Below are 20,773 nucleotides of genomic sequence, written 5' to 3' on the forward strand. Positions count from 1 at the left end.
GTGAGTGCCTGTTGTGCAGTATTAGTCAAACCTGGAGTTTCCTTTGAATTTTGTGACTAGACGTCACACCTTGTAGGTCTGATTACACTGAAGACCCAGGAAACAGAGCATTCTCTCATTTGGATTTCCTTGTATCTCAGGTATCACAGGGCTAGGAGGGAATAGCCTATTGAAACATAAAAACCGCTGATCCAGCTGGAGCCAGGGTGTGGGAAGATAACTATCACTTTTTATTGAGTGCTCATTATGTGCCAGGTCCTGTTTTAAAGTCTCCATGTGTATTAACCAAGCTAGGCAATTGATCTCTTCTCTAACCTCTAACCCTCCTGTACTCACCTCACTTGTTTCTTACTGTCCCCTAATTACTGATTGTAGGGAAGATCTCGGGTACCTGTTGAGGATGTTCTTTTTGTATTATTTCTTGCACAACAGCATCTTCTCCAAGAAGGATCCCAAATTGTAGGGGCTTAAGGGTAATTCATAGACATTTTTACACATTTATGCCTTAGAGTTTCCCACCTTCATACCACTGCTCAGGCTGTTCTTCCCAGCATCACCCTCACCAATATCACTTGCCAGAATCTTCCACATCCTTTAAGCCCTTTCTCTTTGATGTTTTTCATTGCACCAGGTGGGACCTTTCAGTCTACCACCACCATTCACTGAGTTGCATGCAAGGCATCTTCCATGACATGCTTCCACAAAAATAAAATAAAAACAAGTTCTATTTATTCTGCCTTCTAAATATGTCTTAGCCAGGGTGTGGCTCAAGCCTCCGCCTCTCTTGTCCCACACCTCCAGCCTCTGCTTCCAGTCCCTGCCCCACTGCTGTCCCCTCTGCCCCTTGTTTTTCTCCACTGCCTGGTGGGCCCAGGTGCCAGCAGCCCACCCTCCCTGAGCCATCACTGGGCTAGGCGTGGCTAAGCAGAAGGATCACTTGAAGTGAGGAGTTCAAGACCAGCCTGGGCAACATAGTGAGGTCCCCATCCCCATCTCTTAAAAAAAAGTAGTCTTAGTGGTGTACACCTGTAGTCCCAGTTACTTGGGAGGCTGAGGCAGGAGATCACTTGAGCCTAGGAGTTCAAGGCTGCAGTTAAGCATTGGTGATATAGTGGTGAGCACAGTTGCCTTCCAAGGCTACAGTGAACTATGATCATGCCACTGCACTCCAGTCTGTGCGACCAAGTGAGACCCTCGTTTCTAAAAACATTCCAGCTTCTGTAGTCTAGAAAAAATAAATAAATAAAAAATAAAATAAAAATAAATAGGTGGGGTACGGTTGCTCACGCTTATAATCCCAGCACCCTGGGAAGCTGAGGTAGGAGAATTGCTTGAGCCCAGGAGTTTGAGACCAACCTGGACAACAGAGAGAGAGCCCCATGTTTAAAAATAAATAAATAAAAATAAAAAATTAGCCTGGCATGCACCTATAGTCCCAGTTACTGGGGAGGCTACAGTGAGCTGTGATCGCACCACTGTACTCCAGCCTGGGTGACAGAGATTCTGTCTCTAAATAAATAAATGAGTAAGTCTCAAATCTGCCCATTTCTCAGGGGTGAATGCAGACTAGTCCCACCACTTGCTACAGCCTTCTGTGGAAAGTAGTGGTATTTGTGGGGACTATGTGAGTTAATATATGTGGATTTGCACTAAAGCATCCACATTGCAGCCCAAGAACTTAAACCCTTTCATAGGTGCTTTTTATGTTGCAAGATCTGACTCTTACACCACTCTTCCATATTCACTACATTCCGTCCACAGGCAATCTTATTTTTTTTTAATTTTTAAATTTTTTTCTTTCTTTTGTTTTTTCTGACATATAAAGAGCTTACACAGGCAATCTTTTAGTTCCTGGTACAGTTATTTGGCCTCATTCAGGCTTTTCTCTGCCTGAAATAGTCTTCCTCAGCCTCATCTTCTACTTAGTCTCTACCTAAATGTTGGCTTTCCTGGGAAGTCTTCTCTGACCACCTGTTCCCCACCACATCCTGTGCCCTAATCTTATTAAGTCTCTTTTCCCTTGTAGGATATAAACGCTTGACACATACAAACCACTCAGTTTTTAAGTTTGTTGCATAAATGGATTTTTTTTACAGTAGTTAAGTATATATGTTTTAATTTTTTTCCTTTTTCCTTTTTTTTTTTTTCTTTTTCTGAGACAAGGTAGAGAGTTCTCCAACTCCTGGGCTCAAGCGATCCTCCTGCCTCAGCTTCCCAAAGTACTGGGATTACAGGAATAAACCACAGAACCCTGCCTGTTTTAATCTTCACTCAGACTGGACTATAAGCTTCTTGAAAGTTAAGACAATGGTTTTGTTTCTTTTTATCGCCTCTACAAGGGCTTATACATAGATTTGATCAAATATATACTGAATGAATAATAGAATCTAAGAGGCTCAGTCCCCCACTTCCTACCAAATCCCATTTTGCGCATGCTCTCAGATTTAAGTATCTGGCGAGCCAAGACCAAAATTGACCAGCAGAGGGCACCCGGCAACTATGTAGTGAAGGGAAGAAGACTCCATGGTTTACAAAATGGACGATCTGGACTCAGGAGGGTAATGTGGCAGAGGTAGTTTAGTACTTGAAGATCATCCCTTTCACTATGAAATGCTTCCCTTGTACTTTTTGGGAGAGGCTAAGGCTTCGAACCTTAATGTACAATAGATCGTTTCAAATTTCTACCATTCTCACAGCCCACCCTAACTCCCCAATTCCTTCACCCTTCCCCTTCCCCACTTAAATCTTTTAGACAGCCTGCCTGGGATAGAGTGTACTGGCATCATCATAGCTCACTGGAACCTCAAACTTCTGTGCTCAAGTGATTCTCCTGCCTCAGCCTCCTGCTACAGTATATGTACTTTTCTCCTCTTCCCTGAAGTTACTTTCTTCACCTGGCCTGGCAATCCTATTCATTTTAACCTCTTAAGGAATCTTTCCTAACACTTTCAAATTCTACTCCACTGGATCAGTCCTTCATGAATTCAGAACAAAACCCCATCTTCATTTGATACTTCTGAATCACCACGTTGTTTTCTACTTTATTTTTTGAATAAAATGTATATTTTTCTGCCTCCAGCTCCATAGTATTTTTTTTTGTCTTTTTAAAAATTTTTTTTTGTTTTCTACTCCATAGTATTTTAATACCCTGTCCTTTGGTTTCTGCCTCCTGAAATTTTTTAAACATTAATAGAAACCAAAATTAATAGTCTCTTCTCAGTCTCCATCCTTTGCTAGATTTGAAACCATAGATTCCTTATTGGCCCTCAGAAACTGATGTTTTTCTCCTCCTTACAATACTGTTTCTCCATCTCATTTGTTTTTTTCATCCTCCAGTGGAATTCTACCAAAGCTTCATTCTTCTCCCTTCTCCCAAGACAAAATCCCAAAGCCACCTTCCCAGGCCTCTCAGCCAAACTATGATCTTTTATCTTCAGCTGCCTACATGTCTACCTAGTTGACCTAATGTCACCTAAGATACAAACAAAACTTCTCTTCCTCTCACAGAACCTCAATTCTCAACTGTTCTCATTTTTGTTACCACTGTTCTCTCAATTCCATCTTGTGTCCAGCCTTATTTGACATTTTCTTTGCTCCTATGCCGGTTATTTGTTCATCAGTTACTTCTGCATATCATCTTAATTCATGCTTTTGTTACAATGGCGTTTTAGGTGCTCCAGTTTCACTACACTTAAATCTACCTTATAGTAATGTGATTACTCTACAATGCTTTCATCATATTATTTCTCTATCTAGGAACCTCAGTTCCCCATGTAATCAAACACAAGCTCCTATTATCAACATACCCTGCCTAAATCTTTTTTTTTTTTTTTTTTTTTTGAGACAGAGTCTCGCTTTGTTGTCCAGGCTAGAGTGAGTGCCGTGGCATCAGCCTAGCTCACAGCAACCTCAAACTCCTGGGCTCAAGTGATCCTCCTGCCTCAGCCTCCCGAGTAGCTGGGACTACAGGCATGCGCCACCATGCCCGGCTAATTTTTTTATATATATATCAGTTGGCCAATTAATTTCTTTCTATTTTTATAGTAGAGACGGGGTCTCGCTCTTGCTCAGGCTGGTTTTGAACTCCTGACCTTGAGCAATCCGCCCGCCTCGGCCTCCCAAGAGCTAGGATTACAGGCGTGAGCCACAGCGCCCGGCCCCTGCCTAAATCTTATACTTAAATCTTCCCAGTATGTTACCTCCCATCTAATCAGGCTGGTCATTTCCAGGTGACAGGCTAATTACTGCCTTCTCTCATGAAGTTCCTTCTGTCTCTTCACTATATAACCGGCTACTAGCTAACAACACCCTATAATGATCTTTTCAGCTGTAAATTCTTAGATCTTAACCAAAATTGCTTTCATGTAACTAACATTTTTTAAAAGGCTAATGTTTGGGGAATCTCACATACAAGAACTTATTATCCTCTTCCAAGTTGTTCACTTCATCCACATTTTAAGAGGCTTGGCTCTCTGGAGTTTATCCAGTAACAAATCATTAGAGGACTTGCGCTGAAATGATTTCGGCCTACATTTGTTTCAGTGGTGCTGTCATGGCACAAAACATTTCTGGAACGCCTTCACAGCCAGTTTATGAGCTATACTTAGATGATTCATTACTTCAAAATTATTTTTTTTAACAATTAGCCAACTTTATCATGTATCTATTCTCCAGATTTTGTTCTAGATTATTTCTGGAATTCCCCAAGTTCCCATTCTTGGCCTTCTTCCTGTTCACTCCTTTAATGTTCACATTTATCCCTAGCATTTCTTGATCACCTCTGGGTGGATTAATACCCAAATCCACATGTTTAGTTCTGACTTCTTGCTCTTAAGCTCCAAAGCCATGTTTCCATTTCCTAGCTAAACACATCTATGTGGAAGCACTTCCAACCTAATGTGCCCCAAATGAACTCATTACTTCACCCCCAAAACCTGCTTATCCTCTTCTCCCATTTAGGCTAATGATACCATGTTCTCTGGAATTGGAAACATGGTCCTGCCAGAGTCTGGGCAGACTAGAAACCTCAGTCTTTATCTGTGACTCATTTTTGGTTACTTGCCAATTGTTTATAGGCAATGGTTAGGATCCCAGGCTCTGGAATAAAGTTTTGGGTTCAAATTCCAGTTCTGATTATGAGCTATAAGAATTTTTGTCCTCTGTCTGAGTTTCCTCACATAGAAAATGGAGGTGATAATTAGTTATAGTGCCTCTTTATTAAAAGTTGTTGGGATGGCCAGGCATGCCTGTAGTCCCAGCTACTCAGGAGGCTGAGGCAGAGGATCACTTGAGCCCAGGAGATGAAGACCAGCCTAGTCAACATAGCTTAATACTTAGAATGGTGCCTGACTCACAGTAAGTGCTCAATCTGACCATTACCCCCTTTCATTGCTGCCAATATCCAATCCTGTTCAGAACTTAGGTCCAATGATTCTGAGAGGCCTTCCCTCTGGCATCTAGCCAGGTACGTAGGTGAATTCTTTCCTGCTGGTTGTCCCCTTGTACTTGGTCCATATCTATTAGCAACATACTATTCTGTATTTGCCATTATTTGTTCAAGTGTATGTCACTGCTACAAATTCCTTCAAATTGTTTCTCAATAACATTAGTATTTATATATCTCAAATGACTGGCCTCGTGTGCTGTAAATGTTAGCAGAGTGAATCTAATCAGTTACCAAGACTTATCAGTTTTCCTCCCCAAATGTCTTTATCCTCTCTTTCCTGCTCTATTTTAAGACCCTATATTCTCTGCATGAATTACTGCAAAGCTGACAGCAATTTCTTGCACTCTTTCAAATGCCACCTGAATTGTGGGTTAGAAGTCATTCCTCTTCGCAAATACTTACCTGTAAAATAAAAGTCCAAATTCCCTATCATGCGTTCAAGGCCTTCCAAGAACTGGCCCCAAATTATTTCTATTCTTATCTTCTATTACTTTCCTCAATAAACTTTTTTTTTTTTTTTTTGAGACAAGAGTCTCACTTTGTTGCCCAGGCTAGAGTGAGTGCCATGGCGTCAGCCTAGCTCACAGCAACCTCAAACTCCTGGGCTCAAGCAATCCTGCTGCCTCAGCTTCCCAAGTAGCTGGGACTATAGGCATGTGCCACCATGCCCGGCTAATTTTTTCTATATATATTAGTTGGCCAATTAATTTCTTTCTATTTATAGTAGAGACGGGGTCTCGCTCTTGCTCAGGCTGGTTTCAAACTCCTGACCTGGAGCAACCCCGCCCACCATGGCCTCCCAGAGTGCTCGGATTACAGGCGTGAGCCACTCTGCCCGGCCTCAATAAACTCTTAAGTTCCCAATTACACTAGTTTCTTTCTTTTTCAACATATCCTGTACTAAAGTTCACTTGTTTTTATTCATGCTGTGAACTCAGCTTAAAATAGAGGCTGCAAATAGGTAGACCCTAGTTTTTGGTTTTGGCACACAGCTTTCTTTAATTTGATATATTTAAAAGTTGTGAGATTTAGCATAAACATTAGGATGTCCAGAATTTTTTTTTTTTTGAGACACAGTCTCATTCTGTTGCCTGGGCTAGAGTGCCTGTGGCATCAGCCTAGCTCACAGCAACCTCAAATTCCTGGGCTCAAGCAGTCCTCCTGCCTCAGCCTCCCAAGTAGCTAGGACTACAGGCACGTGCCACCATGCCCGGCTAATTTTTTTTCTGTATATTTTTAGCTGGCCAATTAATTTCTTTCTATTTTTAGTAGAGATGGGGTCTCACTCTTGTTCAGGCTGGTCTCGAACTCCTGAGCTCAAACGATCCACCCACCTCGGCCTCCCAGAGTGCTAGGATTACAGGTGTGAGCCACCGTACCCAGCCTGCCCAGAATTTCTTGAAAAATCAAAAGACCTGGCAATACTGAGTCCCTGTTCTTACATAGTAGCAACCAATCAGAGCTGCACTGCCAGTTGACCCCCTTTCTCACTGCATGTATTTGTCACTTAACCAAGTTTAGAAAAATCTCTCAGCAATACAACTGTATAATGAAGAGATCAGGCTAATGGTGGGGCAATTGGGCATATCTCCTGATGTTACAAAATACAAAGAATATCTCTCTCCTGTGATGTCTTCTATCCCTAGAACTGTTTCACTTGAACCTTTCAAGACTCTAGATCTAATTTTGTTTAGTAAAATAGGGACTAGAGGAACAAGTTAAAGGACACTGAAGAAGCAATCAGTAAAGTCCAAAAGAGTGTTCTCCAGGACAACTGGCCCAATCTCTTCAATACATTAGTGTTACATGAAAAAATGTTTCAGGAATCTAGATAAGAGGGTAAAAGGGAAATAACCTGAAGTAATGCATGGTCTTGGATTGGATCCAGATTTGAACAAAAATTAGGTGTAAAAGGAATTTTCTTGGGATAATTAGGGAAATATAAATATGAATTATAGTAGATTATTAAGGATATATTGTTAAATTTTTAAAATATTTTTTATTTTTTATTAGAGAAAAGGTCTCACTCTGCTGCACAGGCTGGAGCACAGCAGTGTGATGATGGCCTACTACAATCTCAAATGTCTGGGCTCAAGCAATCCTCCTGCCTCAGCCTTCCAAGTAGCTGGGAGTATAGGTACGTACCACCAAGGCCAGCTAATTGTTCTATTTTTTGTAGAGATGAGGTCTTGCTCTTTGCTCAGGCTGGTCTTGAACTCCTGGCCTCAAGTGATCCTCCTGCCTTGGTTTCCCAAAGTGCCAGGATTAATTACAGGTGTGAGCCACCACATCCAGCCCCAATAAAATATTCTGCAAAAGCAGGCAGCAGGTTGCAAGCTGACCTCTGATTTAGAACAAACAATACTTCTGAAAAGCCTTTCCTGATACCCATCAGAATCAGTGGCTTTATATTCCTCTGCTCACATATTACATTACATAGCACATTTATTGTGCCTTATTATATACTCATCTCCACCAGTGAGTAAGTTCTTTGAAGGTAGATGCCATTTTGCTACATGAACCTCCCTATCCCCACTCTAGAGAGCATCTTGCAGGGTAGACATTCAATGAATGTTTGTTTCCAAAAGCCAAATCTACCCTAAAAGCAAGATTTGGTACAATTCATGACTTACAAAAGAATAAGCAACAGGTTCTAAAAGTAATTTTGACAGTTTCAGGAAAGAAAAAAAGCATTACTGGTATCATTAGGGTACATATATTGCCTCTTAGGCTCTATATTGTGACATGTTCATCAGTATTTTATAACCATAACTTGTACGTATGAAAGCATAGATTCAGTGAGCAAGGGAATGCCTTTTTCCCCCAATAGATTACTATTAGATTTACATTAGGTGCATAATAAATGCTCAACAAATTTAAAATATACTAATGTGAGGGAAGATTTCCTTTTCTTCATGACAAGGAAAAGGGGGCAGCAAATGCTTACAAAAAGTGTTTATCAAGATTTGACAACCACAGCAGGTACAGTTGTTTCAGGTTTCCTTCCTCACATTTACTTTCTTGGTTTAGCAACTGTTGGGTGATGGAGGCTTCCCTGCCTGCAGTAGAATACCAGATTCCAAAGCAAAGTTGCTTTTGGGATAAGGGAAAGAGATACATGCATATCTTGTGTAGCAAGTATCCCCCAAACCCAGGAGCACTTAGAGAAGACATGGAATTTAGCGTAAAGGCAGACCTTGGGAAGAACAGTTCAGATCACTGGAGAGAGCTTTGGTTGCTAGGGAACAGCAGACAGGAGGAAAGGATGCAGGAACATAGGGCAAAGCAGTTGTGAGGTATCTATTCCCAGACAGCCTCTGGAAACAGAGGTTAGTTCCAAGATAAGGGTAGGTAACAAAGCAAAGAAGTAAGCAGAATTAAGGTGAGAGAAAGGACAAAAGCAGAGAAAAAACCCTTCAAAACAAGGGGAGTGATGCTGAATTAAGAATTTAGAGTTGAGTAAAAGGTTTATTATTAGTACAGTCAACACCAGGGAACAGCACATACAACACAACCAGCAACCTGCAGAGACACTAGTGCAAAGGGTAGGGAAACCTTAACTGGGCTTCCTGGCTCCATCTAAGGGTAAGGACAGGAGAATATGGGCCTTGATAAGGCAGGCAGGGGCAAAGGGGAGTGGAAGAAATGTAATAACCACACTAAGTATAGCAGCGTTTTCAAATTCCTGAGCACAATGTCCTGGAGCTGGAACATATGACTGTTCCCTACTCCCCTCAAGCTGCATCCCTCCACCCCAATCCCAGTGGGGCCATGACCCAACTACCCAGACCTATAGCAAGCTGACCTGGAAAAAAACTCCAAAAAAGAAAAGGAGCCATTATATGGTGGGGAGGAGTCTTTCTCCAACCCCAATCTCACCTGCATATTAAAGTAATCACCTACTATCCCTCCCCTTCTCACTCTGCCAACCATCATAGGAATCAAGGAATGCCCCAGGTAGCCTGAAATGGAGCTGAAGTCCTTAGGGTGGGTGTGGGTGAGGCACAGCACAGCCTGTACTTAGAGACACAGAAATATAATTTATATCTCATTTGCCTGGTGAAGCTTAGAACCCAGTTGTATATCTTCAAGGAAGCTTGTGTGTGTGTGTGTGTGTGTGTGTGTGTGTGTGGTTGAGGGGGGAGGGGGAGTGCCTTCAAAATTAATACTCTAATTCCAGAGCTTTACCATGAGACCCTGGAAGGGCTAAGAGCAAGTTTTTCCAGAGAGCACAGGCATTGATGCTGGACTGTCACATCTACCAAGGGAGTAGAGGAAGCTCCTCATTTCAGATGGGGTTTTGGAGGGTTGGGACAGACTCTTAAGTTCAGCCAAGGACTCCCTTGGCTCTTCCTATATTAAAGCCAAAGGTTGTGTTGAAAATGAAAAATATAAAACAGACCCCATCCCTGTCCCACCCTATCCGGAATACCCACAATAGAAACAGCAAAAGAAAAGTTTTAAGTTTTGTTGATTTTTTTTTTCTTTTTTCCTTTCTTAAAAAAAAAGTAAATAAATTAAATTGCCAACAGTGTGGCTGGGCTAGAAAGTGGGATAGCCATAACCAGGCCATTCTTAAAAAAAAACAAAAACAAACTGGAGAGAGGGTGGGGTTTGTGAAATATAAACAAACAATGGCCAAGGGAAATTATCAAAATAACTAACTACAATCACAGGGCTGGAGAGGGGTCTATGGGACTATTACAGCCTGTGCCACAAGAGGCAGTACCTACCCTACTTCAGCAAAAGCCAGAGAGCAGCTTGCTGAACACAGAAACCCAAACAGACTAACCCCTAACCCCAACCCTGTCATTCCCTAAATATGAAAAGTGTAGGAAAGAAGAAATCTGGAAATATTCGGCATCCCAGCCTGCATGCCTGCAGGCCTAGTGGAAGCCTGCACCTTTCAGGTGGCCTGAACAGGGATATTGCTTGGCACAGAGGTCCAGTCTTCTCCTAAGAGCCATCAGTGATGGCCAATTACAGGCTTCACTATTTCTAGGGTTTTGGTTCCACCCTTACCTTTCTTTAGGATGTCTGTTCCCCAGAACTGCCCTCTAAATACTGCTTAGAGTCAACAGGCCTGCCTACTCTGATTCCCTGGTTTTGGAGGAGAGGGATGATTAGATTCCTCACTCCACCCTGATCCTCTAGGGAAAATGAATCTTTTTGTGCTTTCTGAATATATCTAGAACCAGGGATTAGGCAGGAAAATGGATAGAGGTGGAGATTTCCCCCGAGACTGAGAATTTACCGACATTTTAGGGGAAGAAATATGGCAAAAGGAGGAAATCTGAGTTTCCCACCTGGAAGGTTGAGCAATGTACCCCAGGGCCCTTCAGTGCCAGAAGAGCAGGGAAATGTATGGCTCAAATATAAGCCACAGTATTAAGAACAGTGAAGAGGACTCAGGGCCCAGCTGCTGGAATGATTGGATTTTCTGATTTCCATCTCTTCCTGATAGCTCATCGAGTTCTCCTATATCTCCTCCACACCATGGGCAAATATCATGACAAGCCCCGGTTCTTGCACCATGTCATCACCCATATGCTGGTTTTCACAGGCCATCACAACAACAGCCTGCTTGCCAGGGATGCGCTTGGCCACGTAGTTCTCATAGTAGCGCCGATTCATCTGTCTTGTCTCTAGTGTGGCCAGACCCTGGGGCCAGCTACGCTCATGGGCATTTTCAATCAGCTCGTTGACAATAGAAGCAGGACAGCCACTCTCCACCAGGGAGCGCTTGATTACAGCCTGGAGCACAGCATCTGGGGTTGAGATCATCCCTCCCCAGCGGGTCACTCTTGCTGGCTGAAGGGAGTTCACCCACCTGTGTGGAGGGGGTTGGAGATAGTCATTTCAGCTCATCTCCTTTCTCTGCATTGGCTTTTTCTCCTAAGAGAAAGGACCACCCACTACACTCAGCTTAACTATTCTTCCTTCTTTCCATCCATCATTGGCTCAGAAACCCCAAATCTTTTCCTAGTTGGTCCCATCTGAGTCACCATGTTACTCACCAGATTAAATTTCACAAATCTACACTCTGTCCCTGTTATTTTTCTTTGAAATCCCAATACTTAGCACACATGGTGCTTGGCACATAGTAAGTGCCCAATAAATGTTTATTGAATGAAGGAATTGTTCCTCTATACTGTTCCCATTTAGCGCTATTTGCCCTATATATATTGATTCACACTTACAGTTTAGTCTATGAACTGTATAGGACTCCAGAACTGAAAGGGTTCTTAGATTTCGCTTGTTTACTTCACTTGGTTTTGCTGCATTTTAGAGATCACTTTCCTGGACTTGCACTCTTGCCTCTTCTTCTCTGGGTTGTAAGCTACCTAAAGATAGGGATGATATCTTCTATTTCTTATTGGCCCTCCTAGCACTCTACAGCCATCAGTACAGGAATTTCTATATGGTGAGTACTCACCTAATTCTGGATAAACTGCATCCTTGGGTAGGCTTTCCCTTCCATCCACCCAAATGCATAAGAAATCCTGGATTGGAGCTGAGGGTTATCCTCTTCTCTTCTGCCCCTGTCCTTCATCCCAACATCTAAGAAGCAGTGGCCCCTGGCCAGCTCTCCTACTGCCCTCTATCTGGCACTCCCCTGCTCTTCCTCCTTTCAGGCCTTGGTGCCAGAACGTGGAGTCACTCACTCCACGCCCTGAGTGACACTCACTCTAGGATCTCGTTGTATTCAATTGTCTCCTCCAGGTTCTGAAGGTTGGGGTTGACACTGCGGATTGCACGCATGTATGCCTTTAGCAGCTGGATGTCTCGCTTCTGTTGGAGAGAGGGAGAACCAGGGAGAAAGGTTAAGGCAGACAACAAATAAAAGACAAAAGTTTATCTGAGAACAAGGGCAATTGAGAGATCTGAGGAACGAGACTATAAGCGTCAGGAAGACAAGGGTAGGACTCATTCACAGCTGTCTTCTCAGTGCTTAGCAAAGTATGTTCATAGAGAAGTACGTTCATTTGATAAATGTTAGGTGAATGAATGACATGAATGGGATGAAAGGAAGCAAGGAGAGCTCCAATTTGATTCCCTACTAAGCCATAGGCAGAGTATCCACTCACCCAGGCTCACAAGCACAAGCACAAACACAGGTCTATGTATTCATAAGGGGTGTTTATCACCCATGGGTATGCAATTATTTGCATATGAGGGACATGTTCTTCCCCCATGTCTTCTAGACCTACCTGCTCCGCCAGCTGGTGTTTGTGTTCAGCTGACGTCTTCTCCAGCTCTGCGATGCGTGTCTGCTGCTGCTGTACCACTGAGCGCAGGTGCTTAATGCAATTGTGGTTTGGCAGCTCATCTTTGGGCATCTCCAGGCTGCAGCCCAGGGTGGGGATGGGGAAAAAGCAGAACAGGCCACCAGGAGCATTCAATGGGACATGTGGACAAATGGCCTATTCTGTGGCAGAAAATTGCAGAGTAGACCTTCTCTTACCCAAAATTTCTAACATTCATTTCAGGCCTCCCTCCTGTATAGTCCCTTCACTTTCTTCTCCCAGACTTCCTCCTTGTCCCCTTTCTGCATACTTTCTCTGAACTTTTTTCTCCTTCTAAGACATGGTGCTTTATCTACTGCATGGCTCTCCTTTCCGCCCATGGATTCTGCCTGTGCACTTATCGCATTTGAGAAGCCCTAGTTTCAGAACCCCAGCTATCAACCAACATTCAATCAAATATATCACACCCAGAAAGAAAAAATAGGGCAAGAGGAAACATGAGAAGGCTGGAAATTAGAGAGGAGTCAGCCTGACAAAGAGAAAGTAGTATTGGCCTTACAGGGAAGAATACAGTGAATCACTCCTCAGTGTGATCACACAGATTACTGAATTGCTGTCCCCCTTCTTTTATTAAAGCAAGAGCAAAATGATGATAGTTGGAAAAGTGGCAAGAAAGTAAGATCTTTTGCAAATTGACCAAGGGGATGAAAAAAAAAAATTGAGATCTTAGGGTGCCAAGGAAGCTAAAAATACTCCTTGCCAAATGCATAAGATATCTCCTCATCTAGTGAACAGGGCACCCAGAGATAGGGGTATAAATGGGAAGGCCCTTATCAGTGTGGGGCAGAAGAATGGAAGGAATCTCACCCACAGCCCTGTTCACAGGTCACAGGCCGCTTGGGGTTGTGCTCACAGTCGCTGAGGTGAGACATGAGGTTGTCAAGCCGAACAACAGCACTGCAGCCAAACACAGCGTTGTCGCAGGCAATCTGCAGCTTTGACAACATGTTCCGCATGATCCGAGGTACTGGGCGCAGGTGGGCAACCGTCACAACGCTACGGTCCACCGGACACGTCTGTTGCTGAGAAAACCACTGGGTGATGCAGGCGTTGCAGAAAGCATGCTCACAATGAGGTGCCTAGAAGGGAAAACAGGGCAAAAGGGACACAAGGGAATTAGCAGGAGTTAAGAGCCTGGATGTGATAACTCTACAAAGCCAATCAAGCCTTTGAGCAGCTTCTAGGACCAGAGATCCCTGAGGTCATAGCAAAGTACAGACCTACTACAGGAACTGCATTGTAGGGGGCAGGCTTAAGGTATGTTCCTGTGCTTAAGATTATATATGGATTGTGGAACAAGACAAACAAGTAAAAAGTTATATAACAATAACAGATATAAATAACACTCCAGAACAATGGGAGAGATGACATAAGGCAGCCAATTATTAATTGCCAACTGGATTACATACACAATAACTGCCAAAAAAGCCCAGAGCAGGGTGAGAGCTTTCCAGGTGAGGTAATCATGGCAGATATTTATGGATACGACAGAATTTGATATAGGCTGATTTGAAGGCTGATTCGGACTACAGATGTAGAAAGGAAAGGGACAGAGGTTTACCAGCTAAAGTTAAATGTAAGAAAGCTGAAAATAAAAAAATAAAAAAGCCTGGAACTCCTGTTGAGAGGTTAGGAAGCCTCTCTGTGTAGGCCCAAGTTCTTACTATATGAGGGATGACGTGAAGTGTCGTCCTGAGTCCCAACAGCCACGCTTACCCTCCTAAACAGGGTTGGGGTTTTTCATAGAATCATATCTTTTCAGTTTCATAAAAACCAGTTTAGCCTACTTCCCTGATAACTCAGTAACCTCTAACATTAATCCCTCTAAGTGAGAGGATTCCCTGGCCTCTGTGCAGACACCATCTGGCATCTAGCATGGGACACAGTAGACACTTAGTAGATGTTGATGAACAGGCTGGGCACGGTGGCTCACGCCTGTAATCCTAGCACTCTGGGAGGCCGAAGCAGGCGGATTGCTCGAGGTCAGGAGTGTGAAACCAGCCTGAGCAAGATCCTGTCTCTACTAAAAATAGAAATTAATTGACCAACTAAAAACATATATACAAAAAATTAGCCAGGCATGGTGGCGCATGCCTGTAGTCCCAGCTACTTGAGAGGCTGAGGCAGTAGGATCACTTGAGCCCAGGAGATTGAGGTTGCTGTGAGCTAGGCTGACGCCACGGCAGTCACTGTAGCCTGGGCACAAAGTGAGACTGTCTCAAAAAAAATAAAATAAAAAAGTAGATGTTGATGAATAATGACTGGAGTGCCTACTATGTCTCAAACACTTTACTAGGTGTGTATGATAAAAAAATAAATAAATAAGATGCTGCCTGGATAACATAGAAAGACTCAATCTCAACAAAAAATTAGCCGGGCATGGTGGTACACGCCTGTAGTCCCAGCTACTTGGGAGGCTGAGGCAGGAGGATTGCTTGAGCCCAAGAGTTTGAGGTTGCAGTAAGCTATGATCACGCTACTGTACTCTAGCCTGGGCAATAGAGTGAGACCCTGTCTACAAAATAAAAAGAAACTGTGTTTCTGCCCTCAAGAAGCTCATAAACACTAGACACCAAAGACTGAAATACAGAAAGCTTTCATTAGGGAAGACATCATTCTCAATATCACTAATCCAACTGTCAGATTTTTATTTTTTTTTTTATTTTTTTTATTTTTTTCTATTTTTTAGTAGAGACGAGGTCTCACTCCCACCTCGGCCTCCTAGAGTCCAGATTTTTATTTTTTACTCAAAGGCATACTTGATTCTTTTCAAAGTCTTACAGACTTTATCTACAAAACAAAATAATCTGTCCACTTTTGTCCATCTCTACTGTCACTAATCCAGTTTAAGCTGCTATCATCTCTCACCTGAATTATTATTATTTTTTTTTTATTTCCTGAAGAAAGTCAGCAGGTATCTCACCTGAATTATTAAATATGTCTTCTGATTTCCCTACTTCTACTTTGCACCTTTTAATCCACTCTAAATTTAGTAGAGTGATCATTTAAAAACACAAACCAGATTATATCATTCCCTTGCTTAAAACTTTATAATAGTTTCCCATTATATTTAAATAAATCTATACTTAATCTATATAATAAATCTACACTTAATAAATCTAAACTCCTAATCATGGCCTATAAAACTCTGCTTGATCTGGCCTGTGCCTCTGACCTCTTCTCATCTCATACCATGCTCCCAGCAGTGTTCAGGCCATTTTGGCTTTTTTTCTGTTCTTTGACCACACTCAACTCATTCTTGCCTCAGGATCTTTGCTTTTGCTGTTCCCCTCTGCCTGAAATGAATGCTCTTTCTCTAGATCTTAACACGAATGGGCCCTTATCATTCAGGTCTTGGCTCTAGTGTCACCTCTTTTATGACCAACCTATTTAAACCTGCCTTCCCTGCAGAAGTATACAGAATGTGCTACCTCTTGTGTAAGAAAGAAAAGTGGGCCCCCAAAACATAGATATATTCATGTATATCCATACACATGCACACATGTACACACACACATAAAGATACTCATAATTGTTTGTATCTGCTTAAATATATACTGGAAAGATAATAAACTAATAAAAGCAGTTATTTATTCATCTATGTGGAGATTAAGTGGATGGGGATAGGGATCACAGTGAGAACTCTCATAATATTTTTTTTATACTTTTTTTTTTTTTTTTTTTTTTGAGACAGAGTCTCACTTTGTTGTCCAGGCTAGAGTAAGTGCCATGGCATCAGCCTAGCTCACAGCAACCTCAAACTCCTGGTCTCGAGCGATCCTTCTGCCTCAGCCTCCCGAGTAGCTGGGACTACAGGCATGCGCCACCATGCCCGGCTAATTTTATATATATATATCAGTTGGCCAATTAATTTCTTTCTATTTATAGTAGAGATGGGGTCTCGCTCTTGCTCAGGCTGGTTTTGAACTCCTGACCTTGAGCAATCCACCCGCCTCGGCCTCCTAGAGAGCTAGGATTATAGGCGTGAGCCATCTCGCCCGGCCTTTTTATACTATTTTGATTTGTTTATTATTTAGTATTTTTAGAGACAGAGTCTTTTTTTTTTTTTTTTTTTGAGACAGTTTCACTCTGTTGCCTGGGCTAGAGTGCCATGGGGTCAGCCTAGTTCACAGCAACCTTAAACTTCTGGGCTCAAGCGATCCTCCTGCCTCAGCCTTCTGAGTAGCTGGGACTACAGGCATGCGCCACCAAGCCCAGCTAATTTTTTCTATATATTTTTAGTTGGCCAATTAATTTTTTTTCTATTTTTAGTAGAGACGGGGTCTCACTCTTGCTCAGGCTGGTTTCGAACTCCTGACCTTGAGCGATCCGCCCACCTTGCCCTCCCAGAGTGCTAGGATTACAGGTATGAGCCACCGCGCCTGGCCAAGAGACAGAGTCTTGCTCTATCAGGGCTGGAGTGCAGTGGTGTGATCACAGTTTACTGTAATTTCTAACTCCTGGGCTTAAGGGACTTTCCTGCCTCAGCCTCCCGAATAGCTAGGACTATAGGTGTGCATCACTGTGCCTGGGTAATTTTTAAAATTTTTTTTGTAGAGATAGAGGTTTTGTTATGTTGCCCAGGGTGGTCCTGAACTTCTGGACTCAAGCAATCAGTCTCTAGAAGTGCTAGGATTATAGGCATTAGCCATTGCACCCAACTACTATTTTGATTTCTAAGCCATGTAAATTTATTACCTATTCAACAAATAAATATGATACGAGGAAATCAGCATCCCTAGCAGGAGCGTTCTAACCTTGGAAATATGTCTGGGCCACAAGAGTTTGCCTGGTCTGCTCATCAGAAGGTAAAGCCTGGAAGTGCATGGGTGGCTTCTGACTAGGCTGTTACCTCTCTGTAAGTGACTCACCTCAAATGGCAGTGCTGGAAAACAGACATGGTCCTGCCAGGGTGAGGAGAGAACCTGACACACCCCATGACCTCTTGACTCTACTAGAATAGCTTGCTCCACACCCATCCAATATGCCTCTAATGGCAGTAGGCTTCAAAGGCTTAGAAAGAGAATAGGTCCAGGTTGGAAACTGGGAGAAAAACTAAACTTAGTCTTAGAGGCTTAGAGGAGCCCCTGGGAGTTACATAAGCAGGGAATGAGGGGAGGGCCATGAGACCTCATTGACTAGTGTCCTGATTTAGAAAATGAGATTATCTCTATCTGGCCAGGAGTGACTGAGGATTAATTGGTATTTACAGAATGAGGGCAATAAGGATCATGTAGGATGATGTCCCATGAATACAACTATTTTTTGTGATTTTTTTTTTTTTTGGCACAAGGTTTTGCTCTGTCACCCAGGCTGGAGTACAGTAGTGAGATCATAGCTTAGTACAACTGGAGTATAGTAGTGAGATCATAGCTTAGTATAACCTTGAACTCCTGGGCTCAAGTGATCCTTCCACCTCAGCCTCCCAAGTAGCTGGGACTATAGGTGTGTGCTACTATACCTGGCTATGAATACAACTGTTAAGGATTCACCTTACTTATTGTACTTGCCTGGTAACCATGAGCTTCTCATACTTGCCCCAAGGAAGATACAACTGACTGTGGTCTGGCAAGGCTGGCAGAGAAATGACCTATTGAAGGTGGCAGCTTTCATATCAAAATGCAGAGTGCATGGCTGGATCAAAAGCTGGTCTTTTCACTTGGGCGTAGTGGCTCACACCTGTAATTCTAGCACTCTGGGAGGCCGAGGCGGGAGGATAGCTTGAGGTCAGGAGTTCAAAGACCAGCCTCAGCAAGGGCGAGACCCCATCTCTACTTAAAAATAGAAAGAAATTAGCTAGGCAACTAAAAATAGAATTAAAAAAATTAGCTAGGTGTGGTGGTGCATGCCTGTAGTCCCAGCTAGCTACTCGGGAGGCTGAGGCAGGAGGATCGCTTTGAGCCCAGGAGTTTGAGTTTGCTATGAGCTAGCCTGATGCCACAGCACTCTGGCCTGGGCAACAGAGCGAGACTCTGACTTTAAAAAAAAAAAAAAAGTTGGTCTTTTCAATAGATCCCAGGAAGAAAATAGATCAGTATATACATTTTCCCACTTCCTATTTGTTAGACAGTAGGCAGGCAGAAGAAGACTGCAGAGAAACTGGCTGATTACATGAAACACTACATGATCAAAATGCAGAGAGAACTTATCAGGAGAGTCCATAAGTTTAATTACACACAGGAAGATGGAAACTAGCCAGAGTTCCTGCAGAGGAAAGGAAGCTACAGAGCTACTAACAGGAAATAAAAATAACTGACCATATTAACAGGAGAAAACTCAAAAAAAATCTAAGTGACTTAAAAAAAAAAATCTGAACCAATGGATCTCTGTGGCATTGATGTCTAGACTCTGGAAGGCTATTCTCCTTGCAACTTCCACTGTTCCTCTCTACCAGACCTCTATTGGGGATGAATATAGTGACTTCCCCATGGATCCCACTGCCCTAGTATCACTGCCATCTGTTGTCCCACCAAACCTGCCATCAGACCAACTCACCTGTACTGGCTCCTCCAAGACTCCACTGCAAATAGGGCAGATAAGGTCTTCGTCAACATCCCCCTGGAAACGGGTTACATCATACCCCATGTCTCATCACTGAAACCCAGGTCCTGAAAAGAACAACAGAGGAAAAAGAGGCCAGTTCAGAAGAAACCTGCATATTATATGACAAACAAGCTCATCACAAAGATCCATTCATTTATCCAACAAATATTTATTGAGAGCCTACTATGTGCCCATCATTTGTTGGGGGAGAAAGCTGACTCAAGAAACTTAATTCTAATGGGAAGGGGGGGAAGACACTGCATAAGTCATATTTAAAATACAAAATGGGCCGGGCGCGGTGGCTCACGCCTGTAATCCTAGCACTCTGGGAGGCCGAGGCGGGCGGATTGCTCAAGGTTGGGAGTTCGAAACCAGCCTGAGCGAGACCCCGTCTCTACTAAAAATAGAAAGAAATTAATTGACCAACTAAAAATATATATACAAAAAATTAGCCAGGCATGGTGGTACATGCCTGTAGTCCCAGCTACTTGGGAGGCTGAGGCAGGAGGATCGCTTGAGCCCAGGAGTTTGAGGTTGCTGTGAGCTAGGCTGACGCCACGGCACTCACTCTAGCCTGGGCAACAAAGTGAGACCCTGTCTCAAAAAAAAAAAAAAAAAAAAATACAAAATGATTTTACTTTTACAGAGTAGACACAAGACCTTATGAGAGCAAGAGACGTGGATATCTAATGCAGGCTGAAAGGAGAGAGTGGTTTTGGCAAGTTTTCCAGGACTAAGCATCACCAGAAATTAATCCTTCAGGATAAGCAGGAGTTAGCTAGGTGTTGGGGGAATAGGGCATTAGGCTTTTAGGCACATGAAAAAGCACATCCAAAGGCCCAGAAGTAAGAGGGTATTCGATATATTCAGGGAGTTGTAAGTAGTTCTGAGAAAGGCCAACATGAGTAGTGTAAGGAAGGGACTGTCAAGATATTAATACAATGCTGGAGAGGCAAGCCAGGGCCAGGCCATGAAAAGTCTTATGTAAGGAATTCAGTTTTTATCCTGAAGGCTATGAGAACCCACTGAAATACTTTAAAAAAAAGAATGATGTAGGAATAGTTCCCTTTTAGAATCACTCTGTCAACAGTGGGAAGATTGGAGATGGGAAGGACATCTAATCAGGAGAGAGATGGTGAACTTAGGTGGTTGTGATGGGGCTAAAGAAGAAGATAGTGGGACTGCAAACTAGTTCAACCTCTGTGGAAAGCAATATGGAGATACCTGAAAGTGATACAAGAGGATCTACCATTTGATCCAGCAATCCCATTACTGGGCATCCATACAAAAGAACAAAAGACACTCTATAAAAAAGATACCTGCACTCGAATGTTTATAGCAGCACAATTCACAACTGCAAAGTTGTGGAAACAACCCAAGTGCCCATCAATACATGAGTGGATAATAAAATGTGGTATATGTATACCAAGGTGTACTATTCATCTATAAGAAATAACGGTGATAAAACACCTCTTGT

The 20,773-nt window shown here is 42.8% G+C and overlaps 1 protein-coding gene across 9 annotated transcripts in view; it reads right to left on the reverse strand.

Annotated features, from left to right (window-relative positions):
- Positions 1 to 7,422: 7,422 nt before the first annotated feature.
- Positions 7,423 to 20,773, reverse strand: part of RNF41 (ring finger protein 41) — a 30,587-nt gene continuing 17,236 nt past the window's right edge. For 8 of the 9 annotated variants that reach the window (XM_012753600.3, XM_012753621.3, XM_012753581.3 and 5 more), the window contains 5 exons: positions 19,249 to 19,361; positions 13,561 to 13,832; positions 12,658 to 12,793; positions 12,135 to 12,238; positions 7,423 to 11,276 (listed from right to left, as the gene is read on the reverse strand). In XM_012753600.3, coding sequence (XP_012609054.1) covers positions 10,925 to 11,276; positions 12,135 to 12,238; positions 12,658 to 12,793; positions 13,561 to 13,832; positions 19,249 to 19,338 — 954 coding nt within the window. In that variant the 5' untranslated portion in view covers positions 19,339 to 19,361 and the 3' untranslated portion in view covers positions 7,423 to 10,924. The remainder of the gene's footprint in view (positions 11,277 to 12,134; positions 12,239 to 12,657; positions 12,794 to 13,560; positions 13,833 to 19,248; positions 19,362 to 20,773) is intronic. The other variant, XM_076007359.1, reaches the window with a different exon arrangement.

The sequence above is a fragment of the Microcebus murinus genome, chromosome 10 (genome assembly GCF_040939455.1).
Source record: "Microcebus murinus isolate Inina chromosome 10, M.murinus_Inina_mat1.0, whole genome shotgun sequence".
Lineage (NCBI taxonomy): Eukaryota > Metazoa > Chordata > Mammalia > Primates > Cheirogaleidae > Microcebus > Microcebus murinus.